Here is a 24,407-nt window from a genome sequence, read left to right on the forward strand (position 1 = left end):
ACACACACACACACACTGGAATACTTAGCCATAAAAAATGAAATTTTGCCATTTACAGCAACATGGATGGACTTGGAGGGCATTATGTTAAGTGAAATAAGTCAGACAAAGAAAGATATATACTGTATGATATCGCTTATATATGGAATCTAAAAAATACAACAAACTAAGTGAATATAACAAAAAAGAAGCAGATTCACAGAGAACAAACTAGTGGCTCCCAGTGGGGAGAGGGAAGGTGGGAGGGGCAATATAGGGGTAGGGGATTAAGAGGTACAAACTATTAGGTATAAAATAAGCCACAGGATACTGTACAACATGGGGAATATAGCAAATATTTTATAATAACTATAAATGAAATATAACCTTTAAAAATTGTGAATCACTATATTGTACACCTGCAACTTATATAATATTGTATATCAACTATACATCAATAAAAAATTAAGTAAATTTTAAAAATAAATAAATGAAAAAGAATGCATTACTAAAAATGATAATGGTAACTTAATCCAGAAAAAAATTCAGAATATTTAAATTCTCATGGTTAGAGAAAATTAAAAATTAAAATTTAAACTTATATGCATATATTGTTACAGATAAGCATGATATGATGATCAACAAAATATTTTCAAACACAAAATATATTATTCTAGGATAAATATCTTTGGGAGTATAGTGGAATAGAAATATGAGTTAATAAAAAAGGAACAATGGAAATTTTCTAATTCTTATGAAAGAGTATATTAATGTATTTTAAATGGATTATGGTAGTTATAAAATTATAGCATTTGATTTCTCATGAGACATTTAGAAAAATGTTATAATAATTTCATTTTTAAATGTCAATTCTTACAATGTGCCAGAAATTAAATGCTTTGTAACAAAAAAAAAATACAAAAACCGTAACTACCAAAATTTCTTATTGGATATACAATGTTAAAAATGTATCATCAATAACCTAAATGTGAGGTTACCTAAAAGTATACTAAAAGTATAAAGTTTCTATATGCTATCAAAATGATTATCAGCTTACAACAGAATGTTAAAAATATAAGACACTTTATGTAAGCTTCATAGTAATCACACACAAAAGAAAAACTGTAGTAAACACAAAAAAGATTACAATAAAGGAGTTAAAGCACACCACCACAAAAAAAGTCATCAAATCACAAAGGAAGATAGAAAGACGAAGCAAGGAAAAAAGAATCTACAAAACAGTTAGAAAACAATTAATAAAATGGCAATAATAAGTCCTTACCTATCAATAATAACTTTAAATATAAATGGTTTAATTCTCTAATCAAAAGACAGAGAATGGGGCTTCCCTGGTGGTCCAGTGGTTAAGACTCCACGCTTCCACTGCAGGGGGCACAGGTTCAATCTCTGGTCGGGGAAGTTCCACATGCCACGAGGTGCAGCCAAAAAAAAAAGACCAAGAATGGCTGAATGGATTAAAAAACAAGATTCAGTGACATGCTGCCTACAAGAGACTCACTTTAGTTTTGAGGACACACACAGTGTGAAGGAATGGAAAAAGATATTTCAAGCAAATGGTAACCAAAAGAAAGCACAAGTAGCTATACTTAAGACAAAATAGACTTTAAGATAAAAATGGTCAAAAGAGACAAAGAAGTTCATTATATGATGATAAAGGGGTCAATTCATCACCAAGACATAACTGTAATTAATATTTATGCATCTAACTTCGTGGTACCTAAATATATAATGCAAATACAAACAGAACTAAAAAGAGAAATAAAGAATAGTACAATAATAGTTGGAAATTTTAATACTCTACTCTGAACAATGGATAAATCATCCATGGAAAGAATCAATAAGGAAACAGCAGATTTGAACAACACTATAGACCAAATAGATCTAACAGACATAGAGAACATTCCATCCAACAGTGACAGAACACACGTTCTTCTCAAGTGCACATGGAACATTTTCTAGGATAGATCGTACGTTAGGTCACAAAACAATTCTCAACAAATTAAATAAGATAGAAATTATATCAAGTATTTTTTCCAACCACAGTGAAATGAAACTAGAAATCAAGCACAGGAGTAAAGCTGGAAAATTCACAAATATATAGAAATTAAACAACACACTCCTGAAAAGGTACATTAAAAAATATCTTGAGACAAATGAAAATGAAAAGGCAAAATACCAAAACTTATTACAACTGATACCACACAAATACAAAGGATCATAGAGGCTAAAATGAACAATTATACACCAACAAATTAGACAGCCTAGAAGAAATGGAGAAATTCCTAGAAACATAAAATCTAGCAGGAGTGAATTAAGAAGACATCTGAGAAGACCAAAAATGAGTAAGGAGATTGAATCAGTAATCAAAAACCTCCCAACAAAGAAAAGTCTAGGACCAGATGGTTTCACTGGTGAATTCTATCAAACATTTAAATAATTAATTCCAATCCTTCTCAAACTCTTCCAAAAAGTTGAAGAAGAGAAGACACTCCTAAGCTCACTTTATGAAGCCAGCTTTGTGCTGATACCAAATCCAGATAAGAATACAAGCAAAGAAAACTACAGGCCAATATCCCTAATGAATACAGGTGAAAATTTCCTCAACAAAATACCAGCAAACTGAATTCAAAAGTACAATAAGAGGATCATACACCATGCAAGGATGATCTTTCAACAAACACAAATATATATAATTTATATATAATATTTATTTATATATTACATAAATATTACATAAATATAATTATATAACATACAAATATATAATATGTATGTATATATACCTGACATTATTATAATTATATATTATTAAATAATTATATGTATTATATAATGTATAATATATAATTACATGATATATGCAAATATATAATTTATATATACTATATAATTTAAAATACAAATATAAGAGATTTCCCTGGTGGTCCAGTGGTTAAGACTCTGCACTTCCACCGCAGGGGGCATGGGTTTGACCACTGGTCGGGGAACTAAGATCCTGCATGCTGCACACCGTGGCCAAAAAATTAAAAATAGAATAGAATAAAATACAAATATGATACTTCACATTTATATATACAGTTGACCCTTGAACAACACGGGTTTAGACTGCATACGTCCGTCCACTTATACACAGGATTTTTACAATAAATACATACTGCAGTATTACGCAATCCTCAGTTAGTTGAACCCTCCGAGGTGGAACTGTGGATACAAAGGGCTGACTGTAAAGTTATACCAGGATTTTTGCCGTTGCAGGGGGGTTGGCACCTCTAACTCCCGTGTTGTTCAAGTGTCAACTGTATATAATAATTATATATTACATATGATATACATAATAATTATATATAAATATATACAAATATATATTATATATATAAACATATATAATATATAATTTAAAATATAAATGTGATACATCACATTAATAGAATGATAGACAAAAATCAGATGATCATTTAAGCAGAAAAAGCAGTTGACAAAATCAACATCTATTCATGACAAAAAACTCTCAACCAACTGAGTATAAAAGGAATATACCTCAGGACTTCCCTGGTGGGGCAGTGGTTAAGAATCTGCCTGCCAATGAAAGGGACTCGGGCTTGAGCTCTGGTCCTGGAAGATCCCACATGCCAGAGCAACTAAGCCCGTGCACCACAACTACTGAGCCTGCTCTCTAGAGCCCGTGAGCCACAACTACTGAGCCCACGTGCTGCAACTACTGAAGGCTGCATGCCTAGAGCCTGTGCTCCACAACAAGAGAAGCCACCATGATGAGAAGCCCACGCATTGCAACAAAGATTAGCCCATCCTCACCGCAACTGAAGAAAGCCCACGTGCAGCAAGGAAGACCCAATGCAGCCAAAAATTAAATAAATTAATAAATTTATTTTTAAAAAAAGGAACATACCTCAACATAATAAATGCTACGTATGACAAGCCCATATCCAACATCATACTCAATAGTGAAAAGCTCAAAGCTTTTCCTCTAACATCAGGAATAAGGGTGCCCACTCTCACCACTCCTATTCAACATAATACTGAAGTCCTAGCCAACGCAATCATGCAAGAAAAAGGAAAAAAAAAGTATCCAAATCAGGAAAAAGTAAAACAGTCTGTTTGCAGATGACATTATCCTATACAAAAAAAAAAAAAAAAACCCTAAAGATGCTACCAAAAAGCCATTAGAACTAATCAATGAATACAAGTGAAAAGTTGCAGGATACAAAATCAATATACAAAAATCAGCTGCATTTCTATACACTAATAACAAACTCTCTGAAAAAGAAAAAAACAATCCCATCACAATAGCATCAAAAACAATACAATGGGGCTCCCCTGGTGGCGCAGTGGTTGGGAGTCTGCCTGCCGATGCAGGGGACACGGGTTCGTGCCCCGGTCCGGGAGGATCCCGCATGCCACAGAGCAGCTGGGCCCGTGAGCCATGGCTGGAGCCTGTGCTCTGCAACGGGAGAGGCCACAACAGTGAGAGGCCTGCATACCGCAAAAAAAAAAAAAAAAAAAATACGATGGTGTGTTAGTTTTTGCTGTAAAGCAAAGTGAATCAACTACACACATAAATACACTTTGGAATAAATTTAACCAAGGAGGTGAACTTCTTTACACTGGAAACTGTAAGGACTTCCCTGGTGGCACAGTGGTTAAGAATCTGCCTGCCAATGCAGGGGACACAGGTTCAAGCCCTGGTCTGGGAAGATCCCACATGCCATGGAGCAACTAAGCCTGTGTGCCACAACTACTGAGCCTGCACTCTAGAGCCTGTGAGCCACAACTACTAAGCCCACATGCCACAACTACTGAAGCCTGTGTGCCTAGAGCCTGTGCTCCACAACAAGAGAAGCCACCATAATGAGAAGCCTATGCACCGCAATGAAGAGTAGCTTCCACTCGCCGCAACTAGAGAAAGCCCATGCGCAGCAACAAAGACCCAATGCAGCCAGAAATTTAAAAAATTTAAAAAAAAAGAAACTGTAAGACATTGATGAAAGAACTTGAGGAAGACACAAATAAATGGAAAGATATCCTGTGTTCATAGATTAGAAGGTTAATATTGTTAAACATCTAAATTACCCAGAGCCATCTATAGATTGCAATCCCTAACGAGATTCCAATGGCATCATTTTACAGAAGTAGAAAAAACAATCCTAAAAGTCATATGGAACGACAAAAGAACCCAAAAAGCCAAAACTGAGAAAAAAGAACAAAGTAGGAGGCATCACACTTCCTGATTACAAAGCGATAGTAATCAAAACAGTATGGCACTGGCATAAAAACAGACACAAAGACCAATGGAACAGAACTGAGAGCCCAGAAATAAACCTTTGCATATACAGTCAACTAATATTTGACAAGAGCCAAGAATACTCAATTGGGAAAGGATAGTCTCTTCAATAAATGATGTTGGGAAAACTGGATATCCATATGCCAAAGAATGAAACCAGACCCCTATCTTATGCCACTCACAAAAATTAACTCAAAATGAGATTTAAACATAAGACATGATACCATAAAACTCTGACAACTGCTAAGAGAATAGATCTTAGAAGTTCTCAACACATACACACACACACAAAATTGTAACTGTGAGATAATGGATACGTTAGCTAACCTTATTGTGATAAACACTGTACACCTTAAACTTACACAATGTTGTATGTCAAGTATTTCTCAATAAAACTAGAAGAAAAATTTTAATAAAGTTGGAAAAAAACTCAAAAACACATCATAGGAAATACATACAATGGAATACGACTCAACAATAAAAAAGAATAAACTATCAGGTGAATCGCTAAATAATTATGCTGAGTAAAAGAAACCAAAGCAGAAGGAAGGGTTATGAAATGATTTATCTTTCAGGGGTGATAAATATGTTCATTTTCTTGACTGTTGTGATGGTGTTATGGGCATGTGTCAAATGTATCAGTGTCCACTTTAAATATATGCAGTTCATTTTATGTCAATTATATTTCAATAAAGAATTTTTTTAAATTTTAAGGTATATATATCATCTTTTATTTCCTGCTGTAATCAATTCTTAACTAAACAACTGTATTATTGTGCTTAGGATGCCATAATAAAATTCCACTGATTGGGCTTCCCTGGTAGCACAGTGGTTGAGAGTCCACCTGCCGATGCAGGGGGCGTGGGTTCGTGCCCCGGTTCGGGAAGATCCCACATGCTGCAGAGCGGCTGGGCCCGTGAGCCATGGACGCTGAGCCTGCGCGTCCGGAGCCTGTGCTCCGCAACGGGAGCGGCCACAACAGTGAGAGGCCCGCGTACCGCTTAAAAAAAAAAAAAAAATTCCACTGATTGAGTGACTTAAAACAACATAAATTTGTTTTCTCGTATTTCTGGAGGCTGGAGTCCAAGATCAAGGTGCCAGCAGGTTTGGTGTCTGATGAGACCTCTCTTCCTGGCTTGCAGATGGCTGCCTTCTTGCTGTGTCTTCCAATGCCCTTTCTTCTAGGCATGATGCCCAGACAATTTCTTGTGCCTCTTCCTCTTCTTACAGGGATACCAGTCCTATTGGATTACAGCCCCATCCTTATGACCTCATTTAACCTTAATTACCTCTTTAAAGTCCTTACCTCCAAATGCAATCACTTTGGGGGTTAGGGCTTCAACATATGAATTTGGGGCGGGGGGATACAATTCAGTCCATAACACCAACCAACTACAGTCCTAACTGTGTCAAATGAGAAGGCTTCTGCTATATTTACTCCCTCCCTCCCTAACACTTTCAGCACCCACTGTTTCAACAGCAACTGGCAGTGTCACCTATGCTCTTTGAGGGATATCTGCTCTTCTCTACCCAGAGAATTCCAGTAAGTATCCTGGAAATAATGAAATTTATACCAAACTAAATTAGCATTCCTTTCATACGGCTAGGATTGTTTTACGGTAAATTCACTTATATAACAATACTCTGGACCTTCCTTAGAATTTGTATCTAGCTGTCCAGTGGTTATGACTCCACGCTTCCACTGCAAGGGGCACGGGTTCAATCCCTGGTCAGGGAACTAAGATCCCACATGCCACGCAGTACAGCCAAAAAAAAAAAAAAAAAAAAAATCTATCTGCAATATGTTCTGAATTTTATTTAATTACCCAATAATTACAAGCACAATGAATAACAACCATTACTACTAATCACTATAATAAACAGATGAATCACTCAAACAAATGTACAAACTTTTTATTTAGAATTAGAGACTCAAACACAAATTAAATAAGTATAATATAAATTAAGCCTTCATAAAACAATCCACAACCACTTTAAATCATCTACTATTTCTACAATAAAATTAAAGAGAAATCTAAAAATAGTGAAAAATCATATTATTTTTAAACTCATACTGTCAACATTAAAATTATTACAAAACATTCAAAGAAATTTAATTAGAAAATGAACAAAGCCACTATAGAGTGATTCCTGCTATCCACTAAAATGAACTAAGGAATTAAATTATAGTATGATTTCTACTCATACACAAATTAAAAGCACTTTATTTTTAAAAGACAGTTAATTATCTGTTTCTCTCCAAGGCTGTGAGAACTACTCTGTTTACTTGACTTTTAAATTTAATATGGCACAACAGGTTTGATCAATGAAAACAGTATCACTAAAAATGTTTAGAATATTCCTTACAGACCTTTTCTGCTTTATTTCATAAATGAGGGGGTCACATATTTAAAAGTTAAAATATTATAATAAATATTCCTCAATAAGGTATGTGGCAAAATAAAAATATATATTAAACAATTACTTTTCATTTACAAGTGGGAAATTGATCAGACTTATTTTATATTTCCCCTTTTTATGTCTTAATTGTCCAGAAAAAAAATTTTTTTATATTTTATGTTATTGTTATAAATCCAACTCTAAGAATTGATGCCCAAAAAACGACCAAGGGAGATAGTATGATATCTTCAGTCCATGTTGTTTCTGAAAATACTTATTAAAAGTGGAAATAGATCTGTCTTAAGTAGATAACAGAAAAATACACTATTATGGTATTTGTATATTTAAAATAATCTAAAACAAAAGAAAAGAAAAATCCACACTCAAGAATTCAAGAATAAAGTATTCTGCATACATATTAATAACTGTGTGGCTAAATAGTTTCCTAAAAACATGCATATTATAAGGCCTTTTATAATTGAATTTATAAAAACCAAACTGTATTGTTTATATATCAACTGTCATGATTGAAGCTTTCTGCACACCAGGAGAGTTAAAACTTTAAATCTGTTATTCTGTAAAACTGAAGATGAAATATAATCAAACTAGCTTTTCACTAGAAAATTTTATATATCTCAGCAATCTGTTATACTTCTTGTCATCAAAAAATAGACTCCAAGATGCAGTTATTCTTTCAAAATGTTAGTTTCTACTGCGTTACTCTTTAAGAACCATTTTAATCAAATCACATTTCTTGGAGAAAATTCACTTAGGGTTCTGAATGAATCAGTTGTTTTCTACAAGCAACTCTGCCTTGAGTGGTAGAGTTCTAGCTCTCTTAGAAGTATTTTTTTGTCTTTCAAAGAGAATGAAAAATATGTAGAGACTTTCTTACTCACTTACTAAATGTAAAGAATAATAGAAAGTATATAATAAAATTTTGGAATACAATAACGTTTAAGTTTCCACAGTTTTTTTTCTATAAACTAGCTATAACCTCAGAAAAGTCATCGAAGTTCTCTGTGCTTTAGTTTCATCTTTAAAACAAAGAGATTAGAATAGACAATCCCTAAGGTTCCTTACAATTCTCACATGGTATGATTCTGAAGGAATATTTAATTGATGTATTGAATGTCCAAAAATCAAGAGAACTGAACTAAAATAGCACAGCTGCACTAAACCTCTCCTATTAGCAAAACACAAAGACTGTGTTAAAGCTCAACTTCTCAAACCTTACTAGGCCCATTCCCTCTTCAGCCACACCAATGAATAGCCCAGAGTTAAGACCAAATATCTTAGTTAAATAAATTATTTTAATTACAGTGTGCCAGCCAGGTCTAGGTTGGGGGTATAGTTTACATTATTTTCATCCTATTTACATTCAAGATAATCTGTACAGTTAAGGTTGGGGGGCTACTTAATATTCTTGCACTTCAAAACCAGTGAAGTTAAATACAGCAGAGTATTAGTCATTATCATATTCTGTCAATTTCAAAATAAAAGTATGTTGAATAGCATTTATGGGCTAGAAAAATAACACAAAGGTAAAAAAGAAAATCTTGCTGACAAATGCTGATGTTCAAATGAATTCAGTTGTGTTTTGCCATTTCTCAAAAAAAGAGAAGAGGGAGGAGATGTCAGGAGAAACCTACTTAGGTAATACTGAACCACGACATTTCAGAAGCTTTTATGAGAAATTAATGTACCATGAAGCAGCACTTTGGTACTAGTGCAGTGCAAGTTGGTTTTCCTTTGTCTAACTATGGGCAGCAAATGAGGCACTTAACTGTAAAATAGAAAAATAGGGTAGATTTAAGAAGAAAATTCAAAACCATTCATAAAAGGTAATTAGCATTATTCAAAAAGTTTAAAATTCTACTTTTATTTAACATGCATTCAATGTTATACATGCTTTGCTAGGGAAAATTCTTTGAATGTAAGACTGCTATTTTGTTTATGAGACAGAAAATATTTCCTTTGCAAGAGATTCTGGATTTCTGAGAATGAAATCCAAGTCTTCTCAACCTGAGTGCTACATATTTATAAACCGAGAAAAATGCATCTTACCCATACTGGAGAAATGTTTCTAACCATCAACAAAGTATAACATGTGATCCCTGACTTTATTCTTGGAAGGACCAGCTTTTATTTTATATAACTTCAAAGAAGGGGACCTAGTGACTGTAACTGAATAATGAATACATATTTAGCACCTAAATTTAGAGAACAGTTAAGTATTGCCATAGTTTTAAATCACTGTACGTCCATAGATTGGGGGGAAGTCAGATATGTGTTGTTCAATGATATCAGAACATTCTCAAAGATTAAAACATCAAGCTTCCAAAAATTATCCTTGATTTGCGAATGCATCTATCTATAATATTCAAACACAATATTATCATTTCTTCCTGGAGTTACAGACATATATTCTTTTAATAAGTAAAGAAATAAATGAGGTTTATTTTTTCTTTACCACCATTAAACTGTCTTCTGAATGTGGCACTTTTTCAGAGATTTAGATAGAAAATAGTCCTTAAAAAAATGTCTTTCATATTCTACCATTGGTATTATTTTAAATGTTCTTTTCTATGAGGCAGAGATCAAGAGTGAAGTAAATGATCATGGGTCTCTGCTGAAAAACATAAGCAAATATAAAGCAGGAACAAAGAAAACGAACATTAATTTCTGGCAATATATTGGCACATAAGTGCTTATCTAAGGGGTAAAAAAAATCACTAAATGAAAAGATAATGAATGTTTGCTGTGACATTATTCCAAGTGAATGGAGCCTATACCTAAGAGAAATAGTCTTGTGTTGCCTCTTTAAATAAGCTTGACTTTAATTCTGGATGGAACACTTTGCTTCATATGTTAAAACTGATACATGGCATTAACTAAAGTTTTCCATGAGACAATCTAATCATTCCCACTGAAAAATCATATAATCTTACCTCTTCTCCCTATTCTCTTACAAGAAGGCTTCTCTTGACTCATAAGGGAGGAAAAAGGCTTAAAAACACATGTTCTTACTCCAAGGAGGATGGCAAATTTCAGTAGTTCACAATCCTTACATTTGTCATTTATGTTCACTGTAACCAACTGCATTCCTCACTACATAATTAATTTCCTCACATACAGAAGAATTAAAATTCTCTTATTTATATCTTTAAGGTAAAATTTTCTATCTTCTTTAAGGTATTCTAGTTTATTTATTTATTTATTTTTTAACATCTTTATTGGGTCTAGTTTATTTTTGAAAGGAAATGAATACATAAAAACACAGGAACACTGTTGATTCAATTTAGTTGTTAATAAAGTGCATGTGGCTTTCAATATGAATATTGTTTGATACATTACAGCTTAAGTAAAAAGCTAACTAAGTCAAAATGAAGATTCAGCTTAGTACCTAAGATGTGGAAAATGTGAGACAAGAATATAAATTCCATATAAATAGTAACAAAATTGGGAGAAATATTCTTCTTTCCCAAAAAAAGCCAACTGAAAATATTCTTAAATTAAGTGGACTTCTGCTTCCCAAACAACAAGACATGCTACACAATAATACCAACGTGCAATACCTGAAATGTAGAATTACATTCTGACTGCTGCCCTTGAACTTCTGCATTTAATTCACAATTCTCTGGTGTCTGATTGATTTCATCTTGCAAAGTAGGAGATATGCCATGAGTGTCATCTACAGAAGCACTGTCAGACAAGACATCTAACTTTTCAGGGGAACGAGCTATGTGAAGCTTACTATCTCCCGTCCCTTCATCAAAATGTGTCCTCTCATCAGCATCATCTAGCTGTTGAACTGAAGTTAGATACTGTTCAAGCAGACTATTATCCTGCTCATTGTTTGAGCTTTCCTTACTCCATTCACCATGCTCTTCACTAACATCCCCTATATCTGACTCTTTGCCATATTTGACTGTGTCAATGGAATTCCCCATTATGGAACTTTCACTACCTTCTGTGGAACTTTTTTCAAAATCCAAAGGATCCTGTAAACAGTGAACTTGTTCTGTTAAGGAGGAATGAAAACCAGAGTCTGGGAATTCTGGTAAGGATTTCTCTTGAGAAGCTTCATCAGGAGCAATGAACCAATCAGAGTTTTGATCAGAAGAGGGCTCCTGACTTTGGGTGAATAATGGAGGGTTAGATGGCACCAGAGTACTTGATATGGGAGGAACATCAGGACGGCAGGAACTTAGATGCTGGTCCACCGTCTGCTGCCAAGCTTGTAGAGACCTTACCTATAAACCAAAGGATATAGTTTTACTACAAAATATAAATCATGCCTGTTTTACAACTGTCCTTTGAGCTTTCTTCCCCAACACTCATGAAGTTGGTAAATGGCAGATGGCATAACTGGAGTTAGAAACGACCTGACTCCCCTTATCCTTTCCATAGCACCCCCAGCCTAGACCTGGCTGGCACAAGTGGTTCACGTCCTTGGTAATAAAAGGTCCTTACCAGCAGAGCAGGGATGGGCCAAAGCAATTCTCTTCCTACTACTGGAAAAATAATCAGAAGCACGATAGCACATGTATAGCTGACTAAGGGGTAAATAAGGTACTCGATAAGATACACTTAAGTCTATCAAATAAGACAGACTAGAGCCTATTAATATGAGTAGATTCACTAAAATAGAAGTCTCATTTTAGATACCCATTTGGGATAAGAGTTTTTAAAAACTAACAATATAGTATATACAACTCTAAAATACCTAAAAATACCCCAAGTTCTTGATAATATGCTTTTACACTTTTAAAGTATAATTAAAATCTCAGAATTTTACTGTAAAATCTGCAACAAGAAAGCAATATAAGAATTTTTTAGTTTCCCTTTGACCATTCTCCAAGGTAATCACTGATAGCAGGTTAATATGTAGCCTTCCAGACCTTTTACTATGTATTTTCAAATATAATATAGGTAAAATCCTATTATAACAAATTTGTTTATAAAAATACTTCCAAGGGATTATTATCAAGAAGTATTTGTTGGGATACAATAATAGTAAAACCAATGTTTTAGGGAACTGTCCCTAAAGTGTGCTACTACAGGATTCAAACTCTCTCCCTGGAAGTCATGTGTACCTTTTAGGACATGCATATTATAGCCATCACACACTATTTCAATCACTTTTCATTCAAATAGTCTCAAAAGATAAAACAAGATAGTTACATGAAACTTCAAATTGGGCTTTTTATTTCTACTAGAAAATTATAACAATATCCCTCAATTTAGTACTTTCCTTCAGTGTTATAGTTCTTTATCTCTCTGGTCAAAATTATGAAAATATTTTTCTTCAGACTAAATAAAATGTAACAAAATTCACTGCCCTAGTTCAGAGTTAGTGGCAAGGAACACAAACCACATCCTTAACCTTGAGAAAGGGTGCTTACTTTTTACCTGTAACTACTCTATGATTATCTCAGGAAATCTAGAATTTTTCTTTGTTCACACAGTAGGTAATTCAGCAGGAGGGAGCTTACCTGGTTCCAAAGGAATCTGACAGCCTCTTCTTGTACAAATTTTTTAATACGTTCTTCATCTCTTTCTTTTCGTAATCTACAATAATTCAAACTCCATTACTGATACAAGAAACGGTGCTTTGAACTGTACTTCTTGTTATGACGAATAAACATATACGTTGTAAAGAGATGAATATTCTAATAACAGTCCTTTCCACTTTTAGAATATCTAAGTGAAACTTTAGTTTTAAGCTATGACTCAACATAGAAGCCAAATAAGATGTGACTGAAATTCAGATTATACTGGTTCTACAAAGGACTGCCAGTAATGAAAAATAAAATATTAAATGGCTCTTTATCTGGCCTCAATTTCCCAGCCAAACACACCAAAGGGGCAGGAGCTGCAGAAAGGATCAGGACCACAGCTTGAAACACCCTCTTCTAAGAGACCAGTAGGACTAATCACATCAAATTTCACATCCCTGTTTGCCTCCTGACATACTCTTTGCTGTCAACAGACCTTCCCCTCATTCATTAAAGTTTTCACTCTGCGCTCACTGCCCCCCTCTCTGTACTTAAACTAATCAGAAACCTAAGGTTCTCTTAGCTGTCCATTATCTCTTAAACTGTCACCCCATTCTGTTCTGAACCTCTGATCTACTTTCTCTAGCCCCCCCAAAGCCCTCCTACTGTGCCATGTGGGATTCCTGAATTATAATCAGCAAACTCCCATATATACTCAACCTCTGTAGCTCTCTCAAGTGGCAGCTACTTTTTTCACTCATACATCAGGGCCAGAACTTTGCTTCTCACTGCTGTTTACAAATGAGTCTTAACCTTCCTCCTTCAAGAACTCCAGCCATCCTGCTAAATTTCCCAAAACTCTTTTTCAAGTACTGACATCCCATTATCGACCCCCACTCACTGAAGGCTCAGCACTAGTCTTTTTCTCTGCCCTGTTCCCCTTGTCATTTCTGGAGCTCTTGACATTCACATGGATGCTCTATCTAACAATAATCCACCCCCATCACTCATCCTCAGTCCCACTCTAGACGCAAGCATTTTTTTTTAACATATTTATTGGAGCATAATTGCTTTACAATGTTGTATTAGCTTCTGCTGTATAACAAAGTGAATCAGCTATACATATACATATATCCCCATATCTCCTCCCTCTTGTGCCTTCCTCCCACTCTCCCTAACCCACCCCTCTAGGTGGACACAAAGCACCGAGCTGATCTCCCCGTGCTATGCAGCTGCTTCCCACTAGCTATCTATTCTACATTTGGCAGTGTATTAGACCCAAGCATTTTGACTACACCATTTTCGAAAATGATTTCAAGCACCAACACAAACCACTACGTCCAATCCTCCCAGTTCACTTGTTCTTGCCATAATCTGCAACAACCTGGACGACCAATCTTCATCTATGACCACCAAACAAATGACCCCTTTCTCTTGTCTTTCCTTCTACCTCCTTTAAATTCTGAGATCCAGCATTATAATCATTCCCCTCCCAAATGTCGTCAGCTCCCTTGCCCTTCCCTCTCTCCCCTACCATGTTCACCTGGAAAAGAACCCACTCCTGGCTGAACCATGTCCAAAATCAGAATGGAACAGCTGAGAGTTGTTGATGAAAATCATACAGTCTGACCTATCGTTTTGCACTTTTAAGTTTTTCCTCACCCTGTCCAGTTATCCTCCTCCATTCCGCTTATAAGTTCACTTTTAAGATGAACCCACACCTCATACCTCTCTTAAACCTCCCACATCCTCACCCCTCTCCTCACTTCCAAGTGCTGACCACATCTTGTATATTATTGGAAAAGGAGAAACAACCATCAGACAGGACTTCCCTATCCCACCATCAAACCTACCACCTTACCTGCTCCTGTTCCTACTTCAGGCTACTCCCTCTACTTGTGCACTGGACCTCTTCTTCTCTCACCTTCTCAAGAACTTCCATCCTGCACTTCTTCTTTCTTTGCTCTGCACCATCAGTTCTTCCTTCCTTATAGAATCATTTCCATCAACACATAAACCTGCTCTATATCTCCCATCTTTAAAAAAGAATCTTCCTAAGTCCAGATCCTCCTCTGTCAACCACCTACTCTCTTCTCTTCCTCACATCAACACTTCCCAAAAGTTGGCTACCCTCACTCTTCACCTCTCATTCACTACTCAATCCTTTCCAAACCGCCTTCATCCCACTACTCACTGAAGCTGCTCTGAAGAAGCTCATTGGGCAGGAAGAGGTTAACTCAACAGGACTGGGGTGTTTGAACCCTGCACATTCTAAAGACAGGACTAGCCTTGACCAGCTCCTGAGAGATAACCTTCAAGCCCTTGGAATATCCTGCCTGATAAGAGTATCTTTGTACATCTGGGACCTTGGTTTATGCTAACAGTGTATTTTCTGGTGAATACCTGTTTTGTTCACCTGAGACCCTGGGCCACAATGCATCAGTTTGACCTTGGGTGGGGGCTGAGGTCTGAGTAGTTAAGGTCAGTCACAGGGGCACTCAACGCCTAGGTGACTGACCCCCAATAAAAACCCTGGATGCCAAGACTCGAGTGAGCCTCCCTTGAGGTTCACATACTTCAGATGTGTTGTCACACATCGTTGCCAGGAGAATCGAGCCCCATGTGTACAACTGCACTGGAAGAAGACAACTAGAAGCTTGTACTTGGTCTCTCCTGAACTCTGCCCGGTGTGTCTTTTTCCTTTGCTGATTGTAATCTATATCCTTTCACTCTAATAAACCATAATCCTGAACATAAAGAATAGCTTTCTTGGGCTTCCCTGGTGGTGCAGTGGTTGGGAGTCCGCCTGCCGATGCAGGGGTCACAGGTTCGTGCCCCGGTCTGGGAAGATCCCACACGCCGCGGAGCGGCTGGGCCCGTGAGCCATGGCCGCTGAGCCTGCGCGTCCGGAGCCTGTGCTCCGCGATGGGAGAAGCCACAACAGTGAGAGGCCCGCGTACCGCAAAAAAAAAAAAAAGAATAGCTTTCTTGAGTCCTGTGAGTCCTTTTTGCAAATCATCAAACCTGAGGATAGTCTTGGGGACCCTCAACACAGTCACCAATAACCTCCAGCTGCTAAATCTAACACACAGTTCTCTGTCCTCTTACAGCGCCTCTCTTCTCTCCTGAAACACTTCCCTGCTGGAGCTGGGACACACACTCTCCCAGTTCTCCTACCACTCTAGCTATCCCTCCCCAGTCTCTCTTATTGCTTCCTCCTCTCCCACCTGATAATATTAATAAATACTGCTGGTTACAATACTAATACTCAGAATAAATCTATGAAATCCTAATTTTCCTGAGTTGACAATCATGAAAACATGTGAGCCATGGAATGAACAAATAAGTGCCACCATAGCCCCCAAATTTTAGCCCCTTTTAAGTCCCTGCTATTTTCTTTAATTTTTACGTCACCTAATGCGTTCTATGTAGACTTTCTCATCTTCTCATTTTTATACTTAAAACTCAGTTTTTCTATATTCTCTGTACCTTCTGTGTTTAGGTATATAGATGTCCATAAGGCATGCATTCATTCAAAATTTACTGCTATGCTGCATCTATGCTCCAATTGCTGTACCACAGATGAAGATGCATATGGCAGTCCCTGCACTCAAGATGTTTTCAGTATATTGTAGGAGACAAACCAAGAGTGGCAACATGGTATGGAAAGTGTCCTGGCCACAAAAGCAGTGATTCAGTGTTCTGAATCAATGCTAAGAATCTGACACCCCCAAACCAACCAAACAGCATCCAAACTGTAAAAGTCCTAAAAAGGGACTTTTCACCCACCTCCTTATTTCATCAGTTAGGCAGACAATGTGCTCCTGCATCCGGCGCAGCCGGATTTCATAGCGTACATCTTTAGCTTGTGGGTTGTAGTTTCTGGCATAAAAGCCCCGCCAATAGGCCTGAAGCTTGGTGGCTGCTTCATTCAATTTCTGAAGGGCAACTTTATTTTGTCCCAAAGTAAGAGATCTATGGGTTAAAACCCTGCAAGGAAGTTTCTCTGAAGCTGTTTGAGACATGGTTTCTTCACTGTCTGGCTGTGTATGGAAGACATTGTGTCCAACTGACTCAGGAAAAGATGTAAGACTGTGGGTGTCATCCTTCATGATGGCATTGTTTACTGTTGGCTCACGACAAGGTAATAGCCCATCTTTCTCATTTACCTCTGTACTGATAGCACTTTTTGTCATCTCAACAGAATTCTCATTTGCAGCCCAAAAAGCCTTTTCCCCTTCCTTATCAAAGCCGTTGTTTTCCAGACATTTCACAGATTCATCTGCAGCACCATCATTTTCTAGGCCCAAGTTAATGTCTTGCAGCCTCAGCTCAACTGTAGGTGATACTGGAGAGAGTCCTGATGCAACTGGCATAAAAGTAGACTCTGAAGAGAGAAGACTACAGTTTAACTTGTCTTCATCTGTCTGGATGTCTTCCAGGTGCAGGTCATTTCGAGAATATCTTGTAGTGTGTACAGAGGCTGGAAAGTTATTCTTAACAGCATATAAATGGTCATCATTACTGCTTATCCCAACCCAAGAATTGACCTGGATGACGGGTTCTAAAAGAATCAACAGAACATCATTTAAAACATTAAATGTTTAAAGAAGTATTTTTTCAGTTGGATCCTTTTAATGAACTCTAATCCCTGAAATATAGTAAAGTGCAATGAAATGATTTTAGTAATTTCCTCCAATATGCCTAAAACACCAAACCAAATATTTTTAAGAAAATGAATTCTTGCAATGGTCATAAGAATAATCAAAGTACCAGGTCACTTCAAAAGGTAGCAGTTCTCTGAACGTTTTCAAAAATTAGACATATAGTCGTTATATATGTCTATCTGTGTATATACATATATATAAAATATAAGATCCAAATGTTCACTTAAGCTAACAAGTACAAAATTATGAAAACATGTACTTTTTTTGTTTTATGATACCAAACAGATCAAACAACTTGGAGAAAAAGGATCAGAGATCAGTTAACTTCTTACCACTTTCCTGGACTACCTGGCAATCTTGAATGGGGCTGGAATGCTCCGGTACAAGGGATGCCCTTGTTTCAACAGGAGCAAGAGAAGACGACTCTTCATTTTGGCTCTGGTTCATCAACTGCCTCTGGTGAAACCTAAAAATCAGTAACTTCTGATGTGATTTAACGCAAACCAAAAAAAGAAAGCTTTTTCTGCTCCCTTTGAAGGGTAACACTGTCAAAAAGGTAGAAGTTTACAAGCTTTCAAAGTATATACCTTTGAAAGGCAAGAATATAAAATGGGAAAAAGACAGTCTCTTCAGCAAGTGGTGCTGGGAAAGTTGGACAGCTGCATGTAAATCAATGAAGTTAGAACACACCCTCACAGGGGAGGGTGGTGGTCCAGTGGTGGTCCAGTGGTCCCTCCATGCTCTCACTGCCGAACACCCAGGTTCGATCCCTGGTCAGGAAACTAAAATCCCACAAGCTGCTCAGTGCAGCCAAAAAACAAAAAAAAAACAAAAACAAAAACAGAACACACCCTCACACCACGCACAAAAATAAACTCAAAATGGCTTAAAGACTTAAACATAAGACAAGACACCATAAAACTCCTAGAAGAAAGCATAGGCAAAACATTCTCTGACATAAATCATACCAATATTTTCTTAGGTCAGTCTCCCAAGGAAATAGAAATAAAAACAAAAATTAAAAAATGGGGGGCTTCCCTGGTGGCACAGTGGTTAAGAATCTGCCTGCCAATGCAAGGGACATGGGTTCAAGCCCTGGCCCAGGAAGATCCCACATGCCACGGAGCAACTAAGCCCATGCACCACAACTACTGAGCCTGAGCTCTAGAGCCCGCAAGCCACAACTACTGAGCCCACGTCCACAACTACTGAAGACTGCGCGCCTAGAGCTCGTGCTCCGCAACAAGAGAAATCACAACAATGTGAAGCCCGTGTACGGCAACGAAGAGTAGCCCCTGCTCACCACAACTAGAGAAAGCCTGCTCACAGCAACGGAACCAACACAGCCAAAAATTTGAAAATTAATTAATTAATTATTTTTAAAAGCCATTAAAAAAAAAGAGGGACCTAATCAAACCTACAAGCTTTTGCACAGCAAAGGAAACCATTAAAAAAAAAAAAAACAGCAACAACAAAAGAAAAGACAACCTACAGACTGGGAGAAAATATTTGCAAACGATGCGGCTGACAAGGGCCTAATCTCCAAAATATACAAACAGTTCATACAACTCAACAACAAAAAAACCAACCCAATTGAAAAATGGGCAGAAGACCTTAACAGACATTTCTCCAAAGAAGACATACAGATGGACAGTAGGCACATGAAAAGATGCTCAACATCACTAATTATTGGAGAAATGCAAATCAAACCTACAATGAGGTACCACCTCACGTGGGTCAGAATGGCCATCATCAAAAGTCTACAAATAACAGGGACTTCCCTGGTGGTCCATGGTTAAGAATCCATTGAATCCTATCCAATGCAGGGGATAGGGGTTCAATCCCTGGTCGGGGAACTAAGGTCCCACATGCCACGAGGCAACTAAGCCCATGCGCCACAACTACTGGGCCCTCGCGCTCTACAGCCTGCGTACCACAACTAGAGAGAAGCCCAAGCACTGCAACTAGAGAAGCCCACACACCACAACGAAGATATCGCGTGCCGCAACTAAGACCCAATGCAGCCAAATAATAAAATTTTAAATAATAATAAAATTAAATTTAAAATTATTTAAAAATTTTTTTAAGTCTACAAATACAAATGCTGGAGAGGGTATGGAGAAAAGGGAACCCTCCTACACTGTTGGTGGGAATGTAAATTGGTGCAGCCACTATGGAAAACAGTATGGAAGTTCCTCAGAAAACTGAAAATAGAATTACCATATGATCCAGCAATCCCGCTCCTGAGCATATACCCAGACAAAACTATAATTCAAAAAGACACATGTACCCCTTGTTTATAGCAGCACTATTTACAATACCCAAAACATGGAAACAACCTGAATGTCCATTGACAGATGAATGGATAAAGAAGATGGGGTACATATACACAATGGAATACTACTCACCCATAAAAAAGAATGAAATAATGACATTTGCAGCAACATGGATGCAACTAGAGATTATCATACTGAAGTATGTCAGAAAGAGAAAGACAAATACATATGATATCGCTTGTATGCGGAATCTAAAATATGGCACAAAAGAACCTATCTACAAAACAGAAACAGACTCACAGACATAGAGAAAAGACTTGTTGCCAAGAGGAAGGAGGGGAGGGAGAGGGATGGACTGGGAGTTCTGGGTTGGTAGATGCAAACTATTAAATTTAGAATGGATAAACAACAAGGTCCTACTGTACAGCACAGGGAACTACATCCAATCTCCTGGGATAAACCATAATGGAAAAGAATATAAAAAAAGAATGTCTATATGTGTATAACTGAGTCACTGTGCTGTACAGCAGAGATTGACACAACATTGTAAATCAACTCTACTTCAATAAAATAATTTTTAAAAAAAAAGCAGAATGTATATACCTTTAATAACCCCCAAATTACAAAGTCTCATTTAAAAGCACTGGATAGAAAAGGTTAAGAAACTTATTTTTAAATCACATAGTCAGACACCATCATATGCATATACACGCACAAACCTTCAAAGGCAGGATCTCTGATAAAAGAAATGACTACTAAATGCTTCTAGCTATACTTTTTTTTTTGGCTGCGCTGCACGGCTTGTGGGATCTTAGCTCCCCAACCAGGGACTGAACCTGGGCCCTCCCCAGTGAAAGTGTGGAGTCTTAACCACTGGACCACCAGGAATTCCCAAACAATACTTTTCTTTTCTTTTTTTTTTTTTTTTTTTAATTTTTATTTATGTTTGGCTGAGTTGGGTCTTCGCTGCCGTGTGCGGGCTTTCTCTAGTTGCAGCGAGCGGGGGCTACTCCTCGTTGCGGTGCACAGGCTTCTCATTGTGGTGGCTTCTCTTGCTGCGGCGCACAGGCTTAGTTGCTCTATGGCATGTGGGATCTTCTCGGACCAGGGATCGAACGCACATCCCCTGCATTGGCAGGCGGATTCTTAACCACTGCGCCACCAGGGAAGACTCCAAGCTATACTTCTTTTATTTTATTTTATTTATTTATTTATTTATTTTGCGGTACGTGGGCCTCTCACTGTTGTGGCCTCTCCCGCTGCAGAGCACAGGCTCCGGACGCGCAGGCTCAGCGGCCATGGCTCATGGGTCCAGCCGCTCCGCGGCATGTGGGATCCTCCCAGACTGGGGCACGAACCCGTGTCCCCTTCATCAGCAGGCAGACTCTCAACCACTGTGCCACCAGGGAAGCCCCAAGCTATACTTCTTAATGTTAGTATTTTAAAACCCATATGAAACACCCACATTAAGGGACAAATGCAGTTTTTAAAAATCCCACTCTCCCATGCTGCTTGGCTCTCCCCACTGAAGAAATGATTAGCAATGCAGTTGCTGGGGAGCAAACTGGACTGCCCTGCAAGGTTCGGTTCCCCTACAGAACTGCTACAGTGACCAGTGGCCCAAGTGCCCAGAAATGTGGGCCTCAGCACTCACCTCAGTCCTACTAACCCTGCAGGAAAGAGTCAGAGGTATTTTCACTTGTGAATTTATCAACCGCTACAGATAAATGGGCTCACCTCTGCTTGCTCAGAATCTTCTCTAGTTTGGCATCCTCTGCACTCTGAAGACCCAGCGTAGAAGTGAGAGGACAGACTGTGGCCAGATACTGGACAAGCTGGATGTGCTGGCCAGGCCGATACGCTCTCCCCTTGCCTTGACTATACAGCCATTCAGCTTTCAAACTGGAATTGAGGGACATAAAGAAGAAGGGATGGCACTAGGGTAGACAAGATACATTTTTAAGCAATAATGAGTCTTCCTTCTTAATTTACCTTTATAGCATCATTGGATATTTTTCATAAATTCACTCAAGTTAAAAAGAAAATCTATCCTTCTGATTCATTCTCCTTACTATTACAATGTTTTAAACCTTTTTTCTTGCTTAGGAGCACTTCCAAAGATTTTTACTAATATTTTAAATTTATTTAAAATAAATATTTTCCAAATATTTTAAAATTATTTTCAAAGAAGCAATGAATAGTCCCTTCATTCACTATCAAACTGAAGTACCTAAATACATAAATTGTGTTTAAATCCATTAGTTCATGATAGTTTTTTTAAAGCTAATTGGTCACAGCTGAAGGATGCTAGTGAACTACCGACTCATTATTTTTAAAAACTGGTAATTAAAGGAGACAAATTAAATATTATTAGTTCTACCTTTCCTATACAAACTATACCAATGACCAAACAGTTACTTCATAGAAGTATTCCAGCTAATAAAAAAATTAATGATAGAATTAAAATTTCACCATTTTGCAACTCTCAATGAATTAATGGATTTAGGCACTGATCATTAATAGCTACTCCTAACACAAGAGACAACCAGACACCATGTGCCTCTCAATAGAACCCACAAAGTAGTCCTTCTCCCAACAAAAATCTGATCAAACCTCCACATTCAACTACCAATTTACAGGAAATACAGAAGGAGAGGAGTATGTCAAAGGACACAGAGACATAGCAATTGGCAAAATAAGCACAGTGGGAAACTCTATAGGACAAATAATCTGATTTCTTCAACAACCAAAAAAAGAGAAAAGAAAGCAAAGAAAATAAGAAGAGGAGGAACCCATGGAGAGATTTGAAAGCATCATCTTGGACCTCCAGCCAAGTCAAGCCTTCAAACGACTCCTGCCCCATGTGATCTCACTACAAGATCCCAAGTGAAAACTACCCAATCAGCACAGCCAACCCATGGAGCATGCAATGATAATACATTTTTAAAACACTGAAAAAGAGAGCAGGAAAGAAATTTTTTTAATATATCAACCAATTACAATGTATGGTCTTATTTCGATCCTGTTTCCAAAAATCCATTACAAAACTGCATTTATGAGGACTACTGGAAATGTAAGCACTTAACTAATATCTGGTGTTATTATGGAATTATTGTTAAAGTTTTTGATAAGTGATAACAGTATTATAGTTATTTCTTTAAGAGTCCTTATCTTTTAGAGATGAAATTATATATAATCTGAGACTTGTTTCAAAATCATACAGGAAAAGGGGGTGTGGGTGAAGGTAGAGATGAACAAAGTTGGCCATGAATTGAAAACTGCTGAAGTTGGGTGACAGATTCAGGGGAGGTCATTACACTACTGTTTACTTTTGTAATATGTTTGAATTTCTTTTTTTTTTTTTTTTTTTTTGCAGTACATGGGCCTCTCACTGTTGTGGCCTCTCCCGTTGCGGAGCACAGGCTCCAGACGCGCGGGCCCAGCGGCCATGGCTCACAGGCCCAGCCACTCTGCGGCACGTGGGATATTCCCGGACCGGGGCACTAACCCGTGTCCCCTGCATCGGCAGGCGGACTCTCAACCACTGCGCCACCAGGGAAGCCCTGAATTTCTTTTTAATTAACATGCTTTTGCTTCAATTTTATCATTCTTAAATCTGCCCATCAAGTTGAAGTTAAAGTTGCATCATTTTGGCATACTTTGTTTCTCTGTATATCATTTAACTCAGCATTGCAAATAGTTTGAAAATCACTTCCAATCCACAACCCTTTTCTTCAACCTTCACGTTAAGGTATCCACATTATGCAAAAAACTGTACAGTCCAAAACTGTTAAGCCACCCAAGATGTATTATAGACTGAAAAGAAACTGGTTCTTTTGACAGCTGGTTAAATAGTGCAGAAGAGTCTCGGTGCAGTAAAATGAGTTTGGTTTTCTATGATGTGCCAGTGTCACAAGAAAGGTGAAACTGTTTTCTAACAATGAGATATAAGGTATGCCAAGCTGATTAACTGAAGTCACGTAACAATAAAAATTTTAATACACTTAATAAAAATAATTAGAAGTATTTCTTCCATAGACACATTCCTGTGGATTAAATAAAGCTCATTCAGGATCTTCATGAACTCTGCTCTCAGTTTCCATAAGTTCTCCTGCCAAGCAAATGGCTTGTTGAAATGCTGTCCCTAAAAAAGGTCCATAATAGAGGACAATCCCCAACTTTAATAATAGCTAGCAAGCGACGCTTCCAGGTTATAGGCGGTTTGTAGTTTGGGAGGAAAGAAAAGCAAAAGTAAGAGGATACA

At 37.4% G+C, this 24,407-nt stretch overlaps 1 protein-coding gene and 1 long non-coding RNA gene across 3 annotated transcripts in view; both read right to left on the reverse strand.

The window, feature by feature from the left end:
* LOC125964457 (uncharacterized) overlaps nucleotides 1-24,407 on the reverse strand; it is a 168,444-nt gene that overhangs the window by 114,730 nt on the left and 29,307 nt on the right. The gene's annotated exons all lie outside the window — the stretch shown is intronic.
* CEP97 (centrosomal protein 97) overlaps nucleotides 7,196-24,407 on the reverse strand; it is a 28,453-nt gene continuing 11,241 nt past the window's right edge. Inside the window, exons 7-11 of one of the 2 annotated variants that reach the window (XM_033433267.2) lie at nucleotides 21,881-22,045; nucleotides 18,200-18,333; nucleotides 16,990-17,587; nucleotides 13,198-13,273; nucleotides 7,196-11,955 (exon numbers count right to left, since the gene is read on the reverse strand). In XM_033433267.2, the coding sequence (XP_033289158.1) occupies nucleotides 11,251-11,955; nucleotides 13,198-13,273; nucleotides 16,990-17,587; nucleotides 18,200-18,333; nucleotides 21,881-22,045 (1,678 nt within the window). In that variant the 3' untranslated portion in view covers nucleotides 7,196-11,250. Of the gene's footprint in view, nucleotides 11,956-13,197; nucleotides 13,274-16,989; nucleotides 17,765-18,199; nucleotides 18,334-21,880; nucleotides 22,046-24,407 lie in introns of both variants that reach the window. The other variant, XM_004272593.3, reaches the window with a different exon arrangement.

This window comes from Orcinus orca, chromosome 5 (assembly GCF_937001465.1).
Source record: "Orcinus orca chromosome 5, mOrcOrc1.1, whole genome shotgun sequence".
NCBI lineage: Eukaryota > Metazoa > Chordata > Mammalia > Artiodactyla > Delphinidae > Orcinus > Orcinus orca.